The sequence below is a fragment of the Brugia malayi genome (genome assembly GCF_000002995.4).
Source record: "Brugia malayi strain FR3 genome assembly, contig: Bm_v4_Chr3_scaffold_001, whole genome shotgun sequence".
NCBI lineage: Eukaryota > Metazoa > Nematoda > Chromadorea > Rhabditida > Onchocercidae > Brugia > Brugia malayi.
Genome location: NW_025062477.1, coordinates 8,887,496 through 8,908,513, shown reverse-complemented (window position 1 = coordinate 8,908,513; position 21,018 = coordinate 8,887,496). Strand labels below are relative to the sequence as shown.

General features: G+C 33.0%; 3 protein-coding genes across 4 annotated transcripts; 1 reads left to right on the top strand and 2 right to left on the bottom strand.

The window, feature by feature from the left end:
• Window positions 1–74: 74 nt before the first annotated feature.
• Bm12922 (Uncharacterized protein) lies at window positions 75–7,473 on the bottom strand (the record flags this gene model as incomplete). 2 transcript variants are annotated; one of them, XM_043080529.1, is made up of 25 exons in its annotated part: window positions 75–182; window positions 302–445; window positions 517–625; window positions 802–930; window positions 1,005–1,165; window positions 1,358–1,517; window positions 1,604–1,768; window positions 1,902–2,007; window positions 2,164–2,261; window positions 2,362–2,456; window positions 2,548–2,667; window positions 2,778–2,850; window positions 2,933–3,042; window positions 3,122–3,189; window positions 3,401–3,572; window positions 3,683–3,764; window positions 4,076–4,222; window positions 4,415–4,500; window positions 4,899–5,022; window positions 5,183–5,353; window positions 5,462–5,614; window positions 6,080–6,205; window positions 6,340–6,548; window positions 6,695–6,907; window positions 7,282–7,473. In XM_043080529.1, 25 exons carry the CDS (start codon window positions 7,471–7,473, stop codon window positions 75–77), a joined length of 3,321 nt encoding a protein of 1,106 aa, XP_042936463.1. The 2 variants fall into 2 exon arrangements, with proteins under 2 accessions (XP_042936463.1, XP_042936464.1); XM_043080530.1 differs by lacking the exon at window positions 7,282–7,473 and having other exon boundaries at window positions 6,695–6,781.
• Window positions 7,474–8,670: 1,197 nt separating this feature from the next.
• On the top strand, window positions 8,671–9,139 carry Bm12921 (Uncharacterized protein; the record flags this gene model as incomplete). Its single annotated transcript, XM_001901311.2, has 2 exons — window positions 8,671–8,755; window positions 8,991–9,139. 2 exons carry the CDS (start codon window positions 8,671–8,673, stop codon window positions 9,137–9,139), a joined length of 234 nt encoding a protein of 77 aa, XP_001901346.2.
• Window positions 9,140–9,379: 240 nt separating this feature from the next.
• Window positions 9,380–20,755, bottom strand: Bm3408 (Uncharacterized protein; the record flags this gene model as incomplete). The annotated part of the gene is made up of 33 exons (XM_043080528.1): window positions 9,380–9,481; window positions 9,828–10,068; window positions 10,313–10,431; window positions 10,558–10,613; window positions 10,829–10,929; window positions 11,049–11,206; window positions 11,327–11,530; window positions 11,798–11,974; window positions 12,371–12,502; window positions 12,571–12,672; window positions 12,777–12,920; window positions 13,060–13,108; window positions 13,741–13,913; window positions 14,051–14,161; window positions 14,394–14,576; window positions 14,702–14,781; window positions 14,882–15,080; window positions 15,201–15,396; window positions 15,497–15,616; window positions 15,722–15,864; window positions 16,169–16,330; window positions 16,485–16,754; window positions 16,876–16,965; window positions 17,136–17,325; window positions 17,579–17,763; window positions 17,951–18,220; window positions 18,471–18,602; window positions 18,681–18,827; window positions 19,013–19,186; window positions 19,369–19,584; window positions 19,802–19,895; window positions 20,059–20,175; window positions 20,571–20,755. The coding sequence occupies 33 exons, from the start codon at window positions 20,753–20,755 to the stop codon at window positions 9,380–9,382; spliced, it is 5,022 nt and encodes a 1,673-aa protein (XP_042936462.1).
• Window positions 20,756–21,018: the final 263 nt, after the last annotated feature.

The following is a 21,018-nucleotide window of genomic DNA, read 5'->3' as shown; positions in this document are numbered from 1 at the left end:
GGCTTCTCAAAAAGCAAAAGTTAAAATTTGTAAACAACAAAAATAAGACATATACGCCGATATTCAACTATATATTATTGATATTCATCCCTAAGCACCCATAAGTTTGAGTTTTTCTGCAATATACACAAACGCTTTAAAATGGATCGAAATGCAAACGAGTCTTCAACTGATATATGATTCTGAAAAAAACAAAGCTCTCACTCGTGAAAATGCACTGAATTCACATCAAATTTTCGAAATCTTAAAAAATTTTGGAAAAATATATGAATCTGATTTGATAGAAATGATACTTTCTTACCTTAAAACTCTGCAAAATTTCATCTGTCAACGCTTGTCCTTTCCTACGAACCATAAATAAACGAATATCTTCTGCCAATTTGTCATATTTATCCTCTTTTTTCACATCTGATGCCTCAGCTGGATTGAAAAATGAAGGATAGTGCTGAAAGTTTTCAAAATTACCCGAAAGAAAGGGGGAAAAAATAAGCATGATTGAAGAATTTGCAAGTAAACTTCTTCCAAATGTTCCTCATCGGTTGTTTTTTGGATATCCAACATGCGTTGTTTCCTCTGACGAATAGCATCCAGCAAACTTCCACCACTGTTAATTCCATTATTTTCACTGAATATAAGAAAAACTATGTCTCGAATGAACAGTGAAGTGCCAATTAAAAGCAAAAAATTTGCAACGAATCTATAGTGATTTTTTCCGTAGTCTAAATTGCTGAATTCCACCATTCAAAATCTGACATGAAGAATTTGAACTAGACTACTGCTCGCAAAAAAAGAAAATTGTACTTTAATAGTGCTGCACCACTAAAAGTCGGTTTCTCTGTATCATCGTAATTGTTTTCAATAGCTGATTGAAATCCAGCAGCTTTCCGCAAACCGAATCGTGGTTTTTCGAAAGGTTGTTTTGAAAACATCCTGAATATAAATGATCAGATTGAAAAATCCCACTTTTTTAGAAATTTCTGAATGATATATTTAGTAAATGAAACCTTCTCGAGCGTCTTAGTGATGCAGCAGCTTTTGCAGCGACAACATTTGCTTCATCTTCAATTAGCTGCTCATCTACAATACCTTTTGCAAAAATTTGATCATGTTGAAGAGCTGAGATAATCCCCGCATTTGTTAGCAATTTTCCAAGTACATAATCGTCCTGAAACAGTCGCTTATATTGAATATTAACATCACTGCAGCATCACACGCTCCTGGACTTGAGCATATAACCCAACTTTTTCAATCTTTCTCCCGGAACGGTATAGCTAGCCATTATGCGTTGAAAGCTCAATTATACTAAAATTTTTATGACACATCGCCTGAAGTCATATAGTGTCAATGATAGTATTACCTGTCCAGAAAATTCGTTTGTTGCTTGTTTATAACGTCGTTTTTTTCGCAAATAAGGAATTTTAATATCTGAACTTTCATCATCCGTCTTATTTCTCTGCTTTTCGCTCTTTTTTTCTCTTGCACCACTTTTTCTTGCTTCAGCGCATTTTCTAATTGACCTAAATTGCAAAAGAAATAATTGTTTAGCAAACAATGAAGAGGAAATTAGTGATAGTTTAGGAAAAGAATTCATGGAAATACAAACCTGCTAATTTTCCGAGCAAGTTCTCGTAATTCGCTAACTTTTTCAGCTGATAAATTTTCCTCGATAAAAGCTTTCGTATCATCACCAACATCATCATCATCATCGAATGTTACCTTTGTGTCAAGTTTTTTTCGTTGCTCCACTTCGTTTTGTTTCTTCTCACGACTAGCAACATTTTTAACTTCATATATACGCTCACTGAGTGTGAAAAACTCTTGCAGCATTTACAGAAAATTAAATAACTAATATCTTTTATACTCAATTTAAAAATACAAACTGAACGAAAAAGAAAGCTTACTCCTTCTCATTTTTATCGAAGAAATTATGTCGAGTAAAATTTCTTGTAGTGCCCTTTAAAATTGCTGCTGTTTCAGTGCCTTCCTTTTTGAGTAGTTTGCTATCACCTATAATAACCTATCATTAACACGACGAATAGAAATACCGTGTAGAAATAAACATGCATAAATTATAAAAAACTTGAAGAGAAATCTGTCACAGAACAAATTAAAATTTCTCAAGTAATTTATTGATGTAATAATATAAATTTATAACAAAACAACCTAAACAGAATAATTCATGTAACTCGTTGGTTTTGAAGAATCTTCGTTGTCTCGGATCAACCAATATACGATTTGACAAGAAAACTTTAAAAATTTGTCTAAAATGAAACCATGAGTACAGCAGAACAAAGACGAAGATTTGAATTTTGCATATATTTTGGGTAAAGAATCTGAAGAAGGCAAAAAAATATGTCAAACCTATGATAAATTTTCTCTTCAATGGTGCCACCGGTTAACAATCTGTATATAGTAACAGCACGTTCCTGTCCAATACGCCATGCTCGCTCTCGTGCCTTCAAATCTTTTCATTGGATTTTTTTTTTTTTAATTCTGATTATATGTATGAAAAAAAAAAAAGGAACTGCATGTGAAACTATTGTATACCTGAATATCGGTAGAAGGATTCCAGTCAGGATCAAAAATTACCACTCGATTAGCACCAGTAAGATTGATTCCTAGTCCACCGACACGAGTAGTTAATAGAAAAATGAAAATCTTATTATTCTGCAATGGTAAAAATAAAGATTTCATCTCTTGTAAAATAAATCTAGATTTTCTAGGTCAATTTTTTTTATAGCTAAAAATTCTAATAAAGTCCTCTACATGGCCAATACCTTATTAAATTCTTCAACAAGTAATTGACGGCTTCTAACAACTGTTGTACCATCCATTCGCAGATATTCATATCTGAGAAAAATCATGTAGTAAAAATTTTGTCCGTAAAATTAGTTTAAAAATTAAGCCATATAAACAAAAATGAAGCAACCACCTTTCTTGAATCACAAATTTTTCCAGGATCGTTAACATTTGTCGACTTTGCGAAAATAACAGAACTTTTTGACCTTGTCGTTTCCACAATTTGAGGAGTGCCTTGAGTACCTGGAAAGAATTCTGAATTTCAATTAGTCAAGCATTCCAAAAAAAATCATGCGAAAATGAAACTTTTACCATTAATTACCTGCATTTTGCCACTTCTACAGGGAGCTCCAAAGCCCATTTCCTCATCAGCAGTGACATCATAGTCATCTGTAACAGTGAGAAATTAGATCAGTCATATTACATGGTGCAATCTTATTAATGCTTTGACAAGAGCATGTGTGTTGTAGCATATAACTAAAATAAGTCTATTCACATTTTCTCATATCATTGATGTAAGTAAACAGTGAGAAGCAAACAATAACTCGTATGCAATTTTGCAAAATATTTAAATTTGATTATTAAAACACGAAATGCATACTAAATTTATTTGGTCCACCAGTTACAAGATCTGGATGATTACACAATTTGCGTAATGTAATTAAACCAACGAATGCATCCATTTTACCAGATAAAATACGGTCACACTCACGAGATGATAAATATTCTTCATAAAGTTTACGTTGACATGGTGTAATATTGCAAAAAAGCACCTTAAGGAAGAAAAGCAGTAAGTGACTCAAAGACTAGTACCTTGTATTAAAATAATAAAAGGGGTCTGAAATTAAATGAAAAAAATAAAAAAGTACCAGTAAAAATCAACCTGTTCTGTTTTCGTGGGTAAATGAATAGACATTTCAACATCCTTTTTCAAGCGTCTTAAGAGATAAGGGTTGATCGCATCCCTGAAATTCTAAATTGTAAAAATACATAAAATTTATCAGAAATTTTGAAAATACCATGATTCAAAAGGATGTGGAAAAGTTTAAAATACAGCAAGAATGTCAACAAAGCTACTACTGAACCTTAACTTTTTTTTAGCAGTGAATCACTATGCAGCAATAATACATAATCTTTACAGAAAGAGACTAATATGTGAGAAGGTAGCCTTTCTTTTTGAAAGTTATGATGAGACAATCACTACCATAAAATTCCTACTTAGTGTACCAATACATTTCTTAACATATCTGGAATATCTTTATTAAGAATTAAGAACCTCAAAATGCAGGCACATTTATAAGCGGTACGCACTTGAACCGCAGTAGCGTTTGCGTATCCTCCCTGAGTGATTGGAATTGAAAATTTATCCATGAATGATTTCAAAGCACCGAGGCGACCGGGATAAACGAAATCGATCAATGACCTATAAATGATATTCCGTTCTTATTGTTAGGTGAACATCAACATTATATAACATTGTGATAAAAGAGTTTACAGCTTAGTTAACTTAGCTTTTTAATAAACATACTTCAAGTTTAGTCGACAAAAATATATTCTATACATATCTGAATGCACAGTGACCCTAAACTGGACTGAAAATAGCTTAAACACATACCATAACTCTCGAAGAGAATTTTGCAACGGTGAACCGCTTAGAATCAATCTGTGAGGAGTACGTATTTCTTTCACGGCAAGAGTAATCTTAAAATTAAGACCTGCGATTTTAAGCGTAGAGAAAATATTAAACAATGACCTTAGGGACATCTTACTTTAAAATAAATAACTTTACCTGCAAAAAGAATCCGAAGCAATAAAAAATTAGTTGGGAATTAAGTTGTTTATTACACTGCACTCCTGAGCGTCCTTTGCTATACTTTCTATATGTTTTGAGAAATGCGTATCATGATAACTTATTCTCCTAGATTAATAATCTCCTCCTATCATATAAAGACTTTGAGTTATAATCGCATTCATATTTAAAAAAATGTAGAAATCAACAGATGGGCAAAACGAACATGAAGACTCCTCATGAACTTTTGCGAAGCATTTTACACAAACTCAAATAAAAACTCGTATAAAAAAGTAAAGACAACTACTACCTGCGCATCCGGGTTTCTAATTTTATGCCCCTCGTCAAGTATTATATAATGCCAGACTTTGTCAATCAAGTGCTTTCGATTTTTAGCAAATGTTCCATATGACGTTAACAAAACACTACCATCGCTAAAAGTAGCTTGAAAGCATATGTGATATTTAGTACAACTTTAAAACTCGAACTAAAATAGCTTTATTTTTAATGATGTAATTAAATACAATATTCCTCCAGTACTATTTTTTTAAATCCAAAATTATTTAAATTTCCATTTCCAAACGGGAAATAAACCTTTGTGATACAACCATTTTCCGAATTAACTGCGCACTTTGACCGTGGAAAGAACCACTAATGTGTAAAATTGCAACACGACAAAGTGGGAACCATGTGCGGAATTCTTTCAACCACTGCCTTATTAGTGTTGTTGGACATATAATTAGCACTGGACCAAGGCCAGAAAAGCTATAAATAAATAATTTGATAAAGATTCAGGAAAAAAAAAGCCTACAAATACTTCCTTAACAAACTACAGATATTAAGGAACCATAATATATAATAATTTGATGATACCTGAATCCTCTATCCTCCAAACATGAAAATGCTAGTCCCCTTAGGAATGAAATCACTTGAACTGTTTTTCCAAGACCCATCTCATCAGCTAAAATGCCACCAACACATTGATTATGCAATTCATTCAACCACCTTACACCAGTTTTTTGATACCTGTAATGATTCAAAACAATGTTGCTCTTATTCAAAACTTGAACTACTTCGAACAACCTACTGCTTTATTCTGATTATGCACCCTACCAACTCCTTCATAACTTTGCTTTATGTTTGTCTATTCAAAACTAGCAAATAATAGTAAGGATAAATCCGACAAACTTAATTACTGCGTGATGGAACTTTGGCACTTGACATAGGAAAACCAACAATCTCTAAAGTATATTTTAATTTTAGTAGATTCTCTTACTCTATTTTAAGCATTCACATGAATGACCAGTGTACAAATAACCCCGTTTCCAAATTTCATGCTAAACAAAATTCTAGTCTAGCTAGAATTAATGCAGTATTTCATATTTGAACATTACCAATATTACACATCCGCTATGTTATCTACAAAATCTCCTGAAAATAGATTAAACTAATGATTTCTCCTTTTATAAATTACTTACAAGAAAAACAAACTTGTAGAGCTTTTCCCAACAATCCTTAGGTATTTTTATGCCATTTTTCAATTCGTGAAAATCACTATCCTTTGATTGATTTCCCCCATTTTCAATTTTTGAAAGTTCCAGTCGAGCAAGATGGGTCCTGAACATAAAAATAAGAAAACTGTATTTATTTAAATAAAACCTATTAGATTCTAAAATATCTGGTCACAGAAATTCTTTGAGAATAAGAAACTCAGACATCAAGTGTCAATTAGTTATTGATTCGTTTTGTACCGTATTCTTTTCCTAAAGTAATCATCGTCAGCATCATCTCGTTCTTTCCTGCCAATTTTTTTCGTCTTTACTACTTTTCGTGAACGTTTGTTTTTTATTACGGGTTCTATTTCAGACGACGTATTTCCATCATCTTCACTTTGAGCAAATTCACTATCGGATGTAGAACTCACTGGTTCGTCACCTTCCAACTGCACTGTGATGTCTGCCTGATAAATAAAAGTGCATGAATAGTGAGAAAGCGTAACTGTCTATTACTCTTCCGTTAGAAACTTGTCGAACGAAAAAAAAAAAAAAAAAAAAAAGATAAATTGAAAACAGAAACATTCAAATAAGATTTAGAAACGAACTATACCTTTCGCTTCTTACCCACTTTCAGTTCTTCCACCAGAGTTTCTGAAGTATCTCTTTGTGATTTATCAAGCACTTCAAAAGGAGTCATATCACCATTTTCTACAAGTGTAGATTGTGAATTTTTAACTATAAAATTCTGTAATCCTTCTGCATTTGCATTCTGTGACACTCCAGTTTCCAAGGCAGCAACATTTTCAGCAAATGTCTTTTCAACCTAGAAATCAAGAGCAAAAATACACATTATTATAAAAGGAAATAGCACAAGATAAGCAAAGTCTCGTATTAATTTATATGAATAGAAACAATAATGTTATCATCTTAATTCGCTCACTTATTTCATTTCAAAGGGACTTGTTTAATTTAGTACATCATTCATTAAAGTGCCTCAACTACCGCTGCAAATATTAAGAAAAATCTTTCCAAAGACAGAAAAAGTAGAATACGAAAATTTTACTTTGAAGTAATTTCTCTTAAAATTTATTGTAATCAATGTATAACAAAGAAAATTTTTTTCATATTTTGGCGCTCATATAATTATATATCATATGAAGTTAAGCGAATCAGAAATTACTCAAAGAGAAAAATTGCCTGTTGCAGTAGGCCTTGTTCAAGCTTAGCAGCACTGTATACAGCAACATTACTGCTATCAAGTGCCGCAAGATCATTCACATTTTTCCTGTCCTCCCCAATTTCTTCACGATTAAAACTAAAAGTTGTTCGTCGATAGCAATCCCGTTCATTTTTTCTATTATAATCTTTTTCCTGTTTACTGAGGTCCATTCGAAAGAACAAAACATCAAATTGATCGTCACACACTTCTTAAAAATGCAATACCTATATTGCACAGAAAAATTTTCTTGCAATTATAGATGTAACAATTATGATAAGATAAAAGCTTAATGGAATTATCACCGTCACATATATCACAGATTAAAAATAAAGCGCACAGTGATGCATTGGTAATATATTCAACAGAATCACTTTACTTTTTTTTCTTAAAGCAACCAGTTATCATCATTCATCTTATTGACCACTGATAATTCAACAACACTTAGTCATACAATCATATCTATTAATTTCAATAATTCGTTTCGTTTTTTATTACATTTCAATTGTGCTTAAATACAGAGAGAATAATACGTATATTCCAGATGAAATAAATGTGAAACTTAATCCTAATACTGAGATTGAGTTTTGACTCGTTTCTAAAGCCTATACTAGTTATTTTTTAATTCAAACATTTAATAGCTAATTATCAGTACAACATAGCCGAGTCCCAATACTACAGCAGCCCAGTCACCAAGCTAACCGTACTAGGTTCATTTCGAAGAAAATGATAACTGATATGAATTAACAGTTATCACTTTTTTCTCTGCCCTCTTTCATACGTGCTTGATATTTTAAACCGTGACATTCTTCTCAATCGTCTCTTCTTAATTAATGCTATTCTCACTTCATCAATCTCTCTTTCCAGTATGCGTCTTCTTAAATTTCCTCACTATCTAATACAAAGTTAGCGAATCGCCTCAGTTCCTCCATTGTACTCATACTGGACATCCAGTAAACTGAACCTAAGCCGTACTTTGCTTACGTTTTTACTCGGTGACGTGTGCGTGTGTTGGATAGTTTCTCTCTTCATTTCTCGCAGAATAATGTCAATATCCAACGTTATTTCAAAGTACCGTTCGCGAAACTTGCTCGTGAACATATGAATATGTGTGGTATATTCAGAACTGTACATAGCTTACCTTGAAGCTTTCCTTTTTAAGTTTAATAAGCAAACAATTTCATGATATTCAGGACTCATTCAATAACGGTTACTTCATCTAGGATTTTGTATATCAACATTTGCTCATTGAACAATTAATAATGAGTGGACGATTCTATTTTAGTTTGTTAAAAGAGTGTCAATAATAAAATTTGAAGAATATATTTACCATCTTAGATATATTGGAAGTAACAGTAGCTTCACATGGTATGTGGTATGCTCATTTCGATGGACAATGGGTTGTACGTCAGATAGAATTACATCCTAACAAAAAACCTGTATTACTTCTTGCTGGTATGTTATGTACTTCATCCCTCTCCAAGTAATGACTATACTTCATCCCTCCCCACTTCTTCCTATATCAACAGATAGATCTAGATGATCGTCAGCGATAATAAAATTTGGATATAGAGGCATTCATAAGTTTACTTTAGGTTGTTCATTCAGTACTCCATCTAAACTTTCAGGATACCATCGTCAGATTATTCTCCATCACTACCTACATTAATAATGAGTTTTCTTCGTTTAGGCCGAGATGATATGGAAATGTGTGAGTTGTCTCTTGACGCAACGCAGTTGACAAGGAAAAAAGGTGCGGAGATAACAGCTATTGAATTTGAAACGGTGTGGCATCAGTGCGGTGGATCAGTATATCACGTCCGTCTCAACATGAAATAAAGTAATACATTTGTCGAGATTATAAATTCAACTTTACCATTTTACGTTGGAAGCCAATAACAATCGAAAATAAAAATAGGCTTAATCAAAGTTGGACACTAAAGGTGAGTGGGATGTAAAAGATATAAAATCCCATTCATGAACAAAAAGCGTACCAAATATAAAACAGCAGAAGTTATCAGATGAATAATGGAAAAAGTGAATCATTTGTACAACGGATGTAAATGCGAAGTAAAAGATCTAGTTCTTATCAATGCTATTTACTCGTGCGATAAGCTGACGGGTACGTCTTCTCTCTTCATCTGCTTCTGCGCCTAAATTAATTTCATACTCCTCAAGTACCTGAAATGATGAGAAATACCTCAACACACTCCCAAATGAAAGCGACGGAAATGATTCATCGATTGAAATATAAGATATACGCAGAAAAACACTGCGCTGTTAAGTAACAAATGGTTTTTTTGTGTAATCATCATGGAAGTTATGATCCAATGCAAAAATAAACATTGGAAGATATGGGTGATTACTCAAGACAATGAAACCCAAATAATAAAAAAAAAAAACATGGAAAAAGGTCCAGAAGAATAGGAGAAAAACACTAAGCATTTTACTTAATTTCCGAAAATAATCATATAAGAACATAAAACAAATGTGATTAAATTAACAGTAAGGAAATCAGTAAACAAACCGGCACAAGATGTTTGCTGAGCTTTCCATTCCCAGTTCGCATCTGAAACAACTTCACCGCTCGATTACGACAGCCAGGCATTGCACTTGAACATATATCCGCAAGAATTAAAATGATTCGTTGCAGCGTGTACAAACCAGCATCCAACTTATCCAGATACAGTTGTTCAATTTCATCATCAGATAATTTGCTATTCTGTGTCAAATTAACTTGACGGGCATCAAATCGGTCCACACGTTCTCTGAATACATTTCAATAAATAACGCTGTTGATTAAAATAACTTCAATTGTATACAATAGAAAGAAAAATCAGAATAAAATATATGTCTAATTCGAACGGAATTTTAAATTCACAACATCGCACAATCTTCCTTTTACTTTATCCTTTCTAATCAGTTACTCCAACTTCCGAAGGATAGTAACTCAGAATGAAAAGTATCACTCTCTTTTGCATAGTAGAAACTAATTTCAGAAGCAAAACTTGCTGGTATTTTAGGACGAGTTCAACAGCACGGTCAACTTTTTCATATTCATGTTCGCTAAATTTCGAAAAAATTCGACTGCGTCCTTCTTCACCACAAGACCTCAATAAAGATGACAATACCTACAAAACTTCGCATTTTTTTTTTTTTTTTGCATCAACAAAACAATAAACACAAATCCATAACAATAATAGTAGCAGTCATTCCTTACAACTTAGATAATAGAAGGAACTGAATGTTTTACCGACCGAACAGACATGCTCTTCATGTTCGTCTGGTGTTGAATCTTTTCTTTTTTGTTTTGCTGGAGTCCTCATAAATAGCGGAAAAATTGTTCGCAAACCGGAAAATAAACTCATGAAAGTTTTGAATGAACAATGCATAAACTATGGATTAACGTCAGAAAATACGACGAAGCATTATAAAAAAATTTATTCGATAATTCCTCAAACTGTTTTCAGCAGTCATTTTTCGCAAGCGTGACTCAATGTAGACGATTATTATCATTAAAAAACTCACCGAGAATATCTATGAATTTCGCACAATTGGATCTTCCTTCTATACCATTTGTAGCATAATCCAAAACTTTTAGTGCACTTTCACGTGACTGCTTACGTTCCCTAAAAAAATTGGGGACTTTCATTTAGGTGAAAAGTGAATACGTGAAAAAAAAAAAAATTTTTGTAATGAATTTGACAAAAAGTAATAAGAATTTTGAAGACTGGTCACATATTAGTACCTCAACATAAGATTCATTAATTGAAGGCCTTCACCATCCAAAAATTTCTGTCTATTTGGAGCATACATAAGCGCAGCGCATACAGCATTAAACAAGTTCTCCATATGCTCCCGTTCATCTGCACTGCCAGGATCATGACGCTTGTAAGTGGCCAAAGCCTAGAGTATATTAAATTGCACGAAAAAGTCCAAATTCATATAAACGAAGAAATTTCATCAAAAACCTACTGATTATGAGCCTTTTAGAACTTTTGAAATTGTAATATAATAAAAACTTACACGAAGCAGTAAATCGAAGCCATCAACTTTTTCGGTTAATCGTTTTCTAGCTAATTCAGTTGACTGCAGAAGCAAAGAAAGCAATTCACTAGCAAACATCTTATTGGCATCCAAAGCTCCTCGTTGAGTTGCACGACGGAGAAGCCAAGCAAACAGGCCCTGTTCGACACAGATATCAGCAAATGACGGTCGGAAATCGAGCACCTGCAGAAAAAAAAAATCAAATTCTACAGCAATTAAGGAGGATTAGCTTTTAGATGAATTACTTTTTATGATGATGTCTACTGCACTCGTAATGTTTGCAAATATACAAACAAATGTCAAATGTTAAATTCTTCATTTTCAGTCCTTCAGCAATAAAACTTATAATAATATTTCATGGCAAATCACAGTTTTGAATTATTTCCCGCAATTAAACCAAATCTTAATTCGAAAATACATTGACTTTCCAAACTGAAGGTAAAAATCTACATTTTCTACGACTGATAATGCATTATGGATTGCATCGGCTTCGTCTTTTATAGTTTCATCCATACGTTCAATGCTTTGCTGTACTAATGTTTCAATTAGTTGATCAGCAACCAACACATCAATTAGTTTTGCTGCCCCACTTTCACCTTCATTCAACGTATCAACATCTGTTAGTTCCTTTAAATACAAAAAAAAGAAAAAGAAAAGGAAAAATCGATAAGGTCCCGCAAGTATTATTCGAAATTTCTTTCTAGAATTCCAAATCTTACAAACGGTCGCTAATATCTGGATCATAGTAAATAAAAAATACTAACTACGAATACAAATAACTACGAATTATCGAGAAATATTGAGAATATGCATAGTTCGTGTTTTTGAAAACTTTTTTTTGAAAAGTTTGAATTTTCGAAATCTAATGATCTTAATATAATTTAGTATCACATCATATTTGTCGTACCATATTACACTTACCGTGGTACCGTATTGTTAAAATAATTCAATACCGTACTACACTATAATTTACTGTTATCAGTTAAAATTCCCTATAAATTTCGTGCATCAGTTCAGAGAAACCTGCAACAGATTGATGACGGCACCAACAACGTCAGAGTTTTCGTGAGCTAATAATTGCAAAAGGGTAGCTGTTCCGCCATGATCAACAAGTAGTTCATATAAATCGGGTTGCGTTGCCAAAGCATGCATCTCCTAAAACAGCAACACATAATCCATATGGAGATATTTTTAAAAAAGTGTTGCTAAAATAATTATAAAACCTGTATTGCTTCATTTAATTCAATTTCGCTTTCCATAAACTTTGCCGGTTCGTCGCCATATTTGATGCGCATCTCTCGATTTTTCAGACAACGTTTCTCCAGCTAAAACGCTGCAAAATGTTGAAATGCTAAAATTAATAAGGTAAAAGTAATTGAGCTTAAGGAAAATAACAACCCGAAAAGCATAAGTGAAACTAAGACTTGACCTGCATAACAATTCGTTTAACAGCTGCTTCATCAACAACCACTGCCTGTGATTCATCCCGCTCCAATGCAGCCAGAATATCTTCTGGTGTGGTGGTTGCTGTCGATAAATTCGAAATATCAATGCGAGGTCGTTTCAACTTTACCTTAAAGCAGCATTAATGCTAGTCAATATTTCACTTAGCATTCAAAATGCTATACCTGAACCAGTGACTAGTGAACTAATATTTTAATATCAAGAATCGGAAAGACCAAAACCACCAAAAATGTACAAGGGAAAATCACCTCAGCTGATGCTCGTAGAATCTCCGTCACATCGATAGAAGACATTCTTCTGCAAAAAGAAAAAAAAAATGTGCAATATACAAACAATTTAAATCACAGACTAAGCTAGCAGAACTCCTTTTAATTAGTCTAAACAACTGGTACACAAAACATCACTGAATTTTCTTGCACTACCAGAATAACCCGTCTAAAGCCACGTATCACCCAGAAAGTTCTTTCCCAAAATTTACTGCCTATACAATTTCTTTAATTATTCTAGTTCACCTCCGGAAATTAATAGAAGTCATAATAATGCAGGTAAACTGGTCCAACAATACAACCTGTCGGTTTCAAGAAAGAAGTGTGCAATCAATGTCATTTATTTAAATCACAGTTATTAAAACATAGAGATCGAAAAAAATGTAAGATACCAAGGAATTAATGAAGATTCAGTGTTCATAATAGAGAGGAATACATGTCGTAAAAGCCAGCATAAAAACGTATTAGATGTTACCATTTACATTCAATTTTTTCTTCCTTTTTCTTTTTTTTTTTAACATTTCCTGAAGGCATCTGCTCCGAACAACATTAAACTTGAGCAAACACAAGTTCAAATATGGATGTTACTAAACTAATAACATTTAAATCTCAGAAACCACATTTAACATTTCAGCGATTGAATGGCTAACTTTTACGAAATACTGTTCATCGCCAGTAATATTCCACTTTGTTTCTGAAAGTAAATTCAACAATTCCACGCGTTTATTTCTTTCTGCTTCATTGCTGCTATCACATTCAGAGATCAAGCATTCATAAAGTTGCTGAGCTGCATTACGTCGTATTATGGGATAACGGGATCGCAAATTGCGAACAACCTGCAACATATTAATTATAAACTCTTGAAAGCCATCGAAGTCAAATAAGATCTGTAATTGTAAAAGCAACTTAAGTGAAGTCTTGCAAAAAAAAAAATATCCAAATCTAAGAATAATCGATGAAGAAAAAAACTTGCCAATGACGCAGATTTCTGCCATACCAGACTAGATGAATTAAAATGCAAGAAATGGCATAATACTGAAATACATATCCGAACTTTCTGCGCGCTTCCTTTAATTGTAGCCTCCTGTAAAAATATTTCGTAAACAAATTCTGGTGCTATCACAAAGCATATTTTGCATGATAAATAGCATAATTTTTGTCTTGTTAGATTAATCACTAGACTTTTGATCTATTCAGCGAATCACTTTAGAAATGATCAGTAAGGCATGAATAAAGTAACTGTCAACAATCATTCTATAGCAACCGTCTGACTTCTGATTACCAAAATTTTATACAAGTATAAAATAAAACTGTACAATAACAACGCGATCCACAATTTTTCGAAGAGAAGGTGAAGAATCTGGGTCTGCTTCAAAACACTGAAGAAGTTGTGCTGACAAAATTTGTTCTAGTGTGCGAAGCAGTGGTTGGGTTACACGCAATAATCCAGCATTATTGATTAAAATGGATGTAAAACATTGAAGAAAAATTTCCAATTCCTGCAAATCCGAAACATTTTCTTTCTAATACAATATTCGGTTAAACTACTGACACTTTATTTAAGAATTGATAACAGTATAGCTGTTAATAATGTGAAATTTATCACATTTTGCTACTAACTGACTTGTCGTGATCCGCGAATATCAGAAATCACTGAAAGCAGGGCATCAGACGCGCCTCGCATCGTAGACTCCGTAACACCACCTAAATTTCAGAAAAGTAGAGCGCATATACCTGTGATAATTTTGGGCCCAAGGAAAAGATCTAACAGTGGTAGTGCTCATAATTTGATTTAAATATTTACCAGCGGATATAATAAATCCACTTAAGGCAGAATATCTGTAATAAGAACTCTTCAGCAGCAAAGCCAATCGCTTGAAACAAGATGGCGATCTCCAGTCCACATTCGAACCATTAACCAAATAAATTTTTCTTAGCATTTCTTCTTCCTGAATACCTTTTAGCCCTGACTGCAAGATCCTCTTCATTACCAAAGCAGCACACTGAAAACTGAATAACTACAAACAAGAATATTTTTAAGATCTATCATTAAAATATGATATTTTTTTAACATGAATATCGCTACATAAGCTGCAAAACCTTGCATATTTTGGGAGAACTACCTCACGAGTTGCATCAATTTTCTCAATAGACTGTTGAATTATTTTACAAACTGCTTCAGAAATACGATCAACAATTTTCGAGTAGTTTTGTGCCAGAGGCAAAATAATTGCAAGTGCCCTCATCGCTTCTTCGCGCAGAACTCTTCCAATATCACCCCTTTTGTCCATTGTATAATCGTCCAAAGAATTAATTAGACTAAAACACTTTAGGTTACAAAAAGAAATAAACAAGACAAGTAACATAAAACATATGTTTCGCAATAAAAAATTTACAAAATCGAAATCTGATAACAAACCAGTCAAGGAGTTCAGCAACATGACCTAGAGGTTCAATCCCAATTGAATCAATAATACGCGTAATAGCTTCCACACAAGAGCGCCGTCCACAAGCCCAAGTTGTGTCTAGTGCACTAGATCTAGAAAGCATACATAATATACTACCTAATTTACCAGTTGGGTTTAAAAGTTAATTTAAAAAACATCAAGACGAAACTTTGCATAACCAACACAAAAATACTTACCCACTGATTGTAAACGTGAGTGTACGAATTATTTCGGCAGCGAAAGAATCGGATAACGTTGATAGCAATAATACTTCACTTGGAATGACACCCAGAAGAGCTGCTGTCCCTTCTCTATCTGATTCTATTTTGGCAGCAATTATCTGTAAACGCAGTACTGTACGTCGAATCGTATTAACATTATTTCTGGATCAGTGGATATGTTCAGAATTAAAAGAAGTACTAATTTGATTCAGACCTTTCGACATTCACATTGAAACTGGATATGATTTCATTTCTAACACTAAAACACACTACAGTGACAAAGAAAGCAAACAGCACTGTTCACGGGAAGTAACGTAATACCTCTAGACTTGTAGAAAAAAACTAACTAAATCTTAAAATTAAATTTAGTAATGAAACTATGCCAGCAATACCAAGAAGCAAAAAATTCAATAAACTACGTACCTGTGGCAAATAAACTTGACGAATTCGAAGCATCAGAAACTCGGCACCTGAGCTATCATTGTAAAGTTTGAAGAAGGATTTTCCTGCCTCACATGCTCCTTTTCTGATATCTTCATTTTCGTCGCAAAAATTCAATTCCAAACAAGAAAGCCAATCTTCAGTCTGAAAAACAAAAAGGTTGAAACATATTTTTCCTTTGTAAAATCATGATGGTTTTTTCAACAATCTCTTCTCATCTTGATAATACTAGCTAACAGTCTCACATTCAAACTAATAGAACATTTGTTTTGTTTTATCAGGATCTAAAAATATGTACTTTTATAAGCCTCTTCGGTATTACGGATGATAACGACTTGATGAAAACGTTCATAGCTCGACGCATCAATTTAGAACCCAATGAATTGGTTCTTTTCTTGCACAAAGGATAAACCATACTAGGTATCTGTGTAACATTTTCGTACAATTCTTCATGTAGAAGCGTTCCACATCTTTTCAAACCTGATAAAGTGGATGCCAGTGCAACCACACCTCCTTGTCGCATAATCAGTGACTCATTACTGATTAGTGGAATTAACTTTTTAAGAACCTACAAATAGTTTCTTTTTAACTCTTGCAAAATAATTGCCGGTCTTGCAAGACACGAAATTTAAAATTAAAATTTCTTACATAAAAAAATAGAAAGATCAAGATATAAATAGAATTTTTACCTGGGCGCAAACAAAACTTGGATCTGAAGCACAAAGACGATGGAGCGCTTCAGCAGATAATAAGCGAATTTCTTCATCCCAATGAGTTATCTATAAAGAAAGAAAAAATAATGAGCTAAGAAACAAAGTAAAATAGCAGTAGCTGCTAGGATTCTCCTACACATTTATTTTCCTTATATTGGACAATTTCCGATTTTTAACAAGGTATTTTTCTATAATTTATTGTGATTATATTCTCCCAACTAATTTACAAATGAAACCTTGAAAGATATGAGATGCTCGATAATCCTTTGCGTGTACATTGAGTATCTTGCTATTTGACATGAGATCTCTAAATAAGTTCTACAACGTTGTCCAACAGCAAAATAATCAATTTTTGTCAATATCTCGATGCCATTTGGGAATGTGCCTTGCCGACCAACAATTTCTTGAAATGCTGCACTAGCAGCTCTGAAAACTAACTGCATGGTGTTTATAAAAAAGTCGAAATAATCTTACCTTTTGATATTTTTCATTTACTTGACTTTTCCTAAACAGATTTTACTTCTTTACAGTACATCACATTGCACAATCATTCGAACTCTCACTTAAGAATAATGTTACACTTCATTAAAGTATACAACCGGTGAAACACTTCATAAGATTGTTCCAAAAGTCAGCTAAAGTCTAGATTATAAATCTATAATGAATGCAAAGTAATTACCGTCTTACATTAACTTCTCTATCAAATAAAGCTACACAAACAAGGCTTGTTGCAATCTGTTCAATATATGCTTCCAAATCCATTGGATGAAAAGTTCGAGCTAATGACCAACATATATAGCAAGCTGCATCCCGAACACTCGCTCCCAAAGCATGATGTCCTTGCGGTTCTTCAAATACTAAGGCCTGAAAATGTAGGAATAAATAATTAAAAAAAATAACTACAGGGAACACAAAACATGTGCTTCGATCCTTCAAGGATATTTATACATTAATACATACAACAAAATTTCAGTCAAAGATAAACCGTACGAAAAAAGTGTATAAGAAAGAATGATGTTTAGATATGATAATTTACTGGCAAATCACTAACGATTAAAAGGATTTTCATAATATCCGGAAGTCTTTCAAGGGGTAAAAAGCCGCGCCTTGCAAGTTCAGCAACTGCCAGACAACCGCCATGCCAGGCAGCATTGCCAGAGTGCAAGTTGAAATTAAATTTAATGATATTGCAGAGTACATCACTTGCAAGATGTTTCGGCAAACGAGATAAAATCCGCCCAATACCTTTTGCACCCGCCCAACGTATATCTGTATGACGATCACGCAATGATTCTAGAATTGTATTCAGAACTACTTCCAGCTGAAAATTTTAATCTGTAATTGGTCATATTCTTGATAACAGCCAAACTGCTTTGCATTATAGATTTCTTCCTTTCGATCTTCGTGACATATATGTAAAAATAAAAAACAATGATTTCCTAACTAGCCCTTACTATTGCATAAAAACATAAGCTATAATATCCTACAAAAAACATGCTCCTATCTCACCTTTATATTACTGTTTCTCAACTTTCCGAATGTAAAGGCAAAACAATATTAAAAGTAATAACCTTAGCATATGGGACCTCGTGAACTTCGTCTGCAAAATTTTCTACCTCCAAAATATTTAATTCTCGACATTTTCCAAAATCACTTTCTAAATTCAGATTGCAGTTTCCATTATTGTAACGCCACTTTGCAATCTTAAACATAAAAACTCAGAGCAATTCACTATAAGAAAAAATAAATGAAACATTGAAGATTTGCAAATATATACTTACTTTTGGTTTTAAAAAGACCATTCCTAATCTTTGAACAATTTTGACCGTTAACTTCTTCACAGTGAAATCAGAATCTTCAAGGTTACTTAGCCGATGTAAGGCTTTTAATACCTGGTCTGTGATAAGCAGTAAGTCTTCACGTTCTCCCTAGAAAAGCGAAACAAAATAAAATAGATAATTTAGAAATTTACGTATAAACATTTTAATTATTAAGCCAGCATTTCATTATATGAATAAAATTTACATTCTCGTACTATTATCCAAAGTTCCTTGATTGTTAACTTCTTTCTTTATTATTTAATCAATCCATCAAAAATAACCAGCAATTTTACCTTTTTAAGAATTGCTGCAAGCAAACGGAGACTACCAACGAGTTCATTGTTAAGAGACCATTTACCTTCACAGTTTTCAATCGCCGAAATACAAGGATCTATCAACTTCTTCAAATATTTCTTGCGTGCATCTTCACGAGATACTACCAATGAAAGTAACAAAGCAGCAGAATGCTGTAAAATTTTCAATACTTCAAAACTTAATTATTTGCCAAAATTTCTATTCAAAAAAAATTCGAAAAAATATTTTTCAAAAAAATTCAAAAAAAAAAAGAAAAAAGTAGATAAGGAATTGAACTCTGCAGCAAATATTTAAAAAGATGACAATCTTAATTCCTAAAAAATTCTTGTTATACCTGACATCTATCAGTATTTAGATATAGATATGGCAGTGCAACGGTGATCATTCTCTCCAGTACATTACAACCATTCTTGGTTTCAAATTTGCTCAAATCAAATGGATTCTTGCATAAGATCACCGTCCAAAGAAGAAGTATATACCGGGAATCCATATCCATCACAGAATCAGAATATCGTTCTAGTGAAGAAAGTACTTTCTCCATATATTTCATCTTCAAAACCATAAAAATTTTTGTTTTTAAATTTTGGACAATTATATCAATCAAGCATACACTCATTAAGAAATAAAAAAAATAATCAGAAAAGAAAGCCACACCCTTGAAAAATAAAAAAGATTCTAGGGACATTTTTGATAATTTTAAACGAGGGATATTTTCTTATGGTTCCAGAAAAATGAGAGCAGTTTTTAAATATAATCGTTACACATACTTCGTGAGGTAGCAATGAAAGGAACACCTTGTACCCCCTAACTTTCGATATATGTGCAAGCAATGCAAATGCCACATTTGACACATCGTCGAATCTTCAACAAATGTAACTATGAAATATAAACACCAATATATGAAATTGATTAAATAATTAAAGAATGACGAAAGTTCAAGTATCTGTAGTTCGCATAACACGAATCAGTTGGGAAACACAGCAATGAAAAAAACTTTTTTTGCAAACAAAATGAGAAATCTTACTTCGTCTGCCCATTGTCAAGAAATTTTATATATGCCAGTAACCTATTTATCATGATTTCCATGAAAGGATCAAGCAAACTGGGCTGTTCTTGGTACAAATCAAGTAGATATCGAAATCTGAAGAGCTCGAAAACAAACATATATTTCAAGCAAAATTTATATAGAACAGTACAAGTTGGTATTATAAACCTATATATTTCCAAAATTTTCTGCAACTCCACTCTAAGTATGCAAATGAGTTTTCAAATTCTTTAGTTCTTGACAACAGCTCACTAATGTTAATGTGCTTCACTATTGCATAGTCACTATTATCACTAAAATAACCTTCATCTTCAAAAACAAAATTACAACAAAAGTCTGTAGTTATGTTTTTTGACACCAGTAATCAAAAAGTTCACAGGGTCGGGAAGTGTACAAACTGTGATTTATTTACAACAACATAGGAAAAGACGTGTGGATTACCTCACAATGCGGATTACGCCATATATGGCGAAATGTTGATTAAAGGTAACCTTTCAGAACGGTTTTCTGTATCACGTTGACTGCTTGCAAACGAAGGTATAAGGTCGATAACATCAAATACCTCCTGCCGATGAGTTTCAGCAAATGTTTTCTGTGGCTCTGAAATACCGTCTTGCATCATCGAATCAACAAGAGGCGAACCAGGAATCACATCCACTAAAACTTTTTCTTGCATCCTGAAACTACTTGTATTGAAAAACAGCAATTATCTTTATATAGTTTTTACGAATGATAATGAAATCGTAATACTTTAACATATCATTTCTAATTCAGCTTTTCTGACTTTCATTATTCTCATTTTGTTCTTTTATACAAACTCTACCAATTTAAAAATGAAAAATAAGCTAATGAAAGATTGTTCAGCGACTAATGAATGACTCTTGACTCACCACTAAATCCGATGACTTATGCATTCAACTCACCGAGAAAAATCTGAGA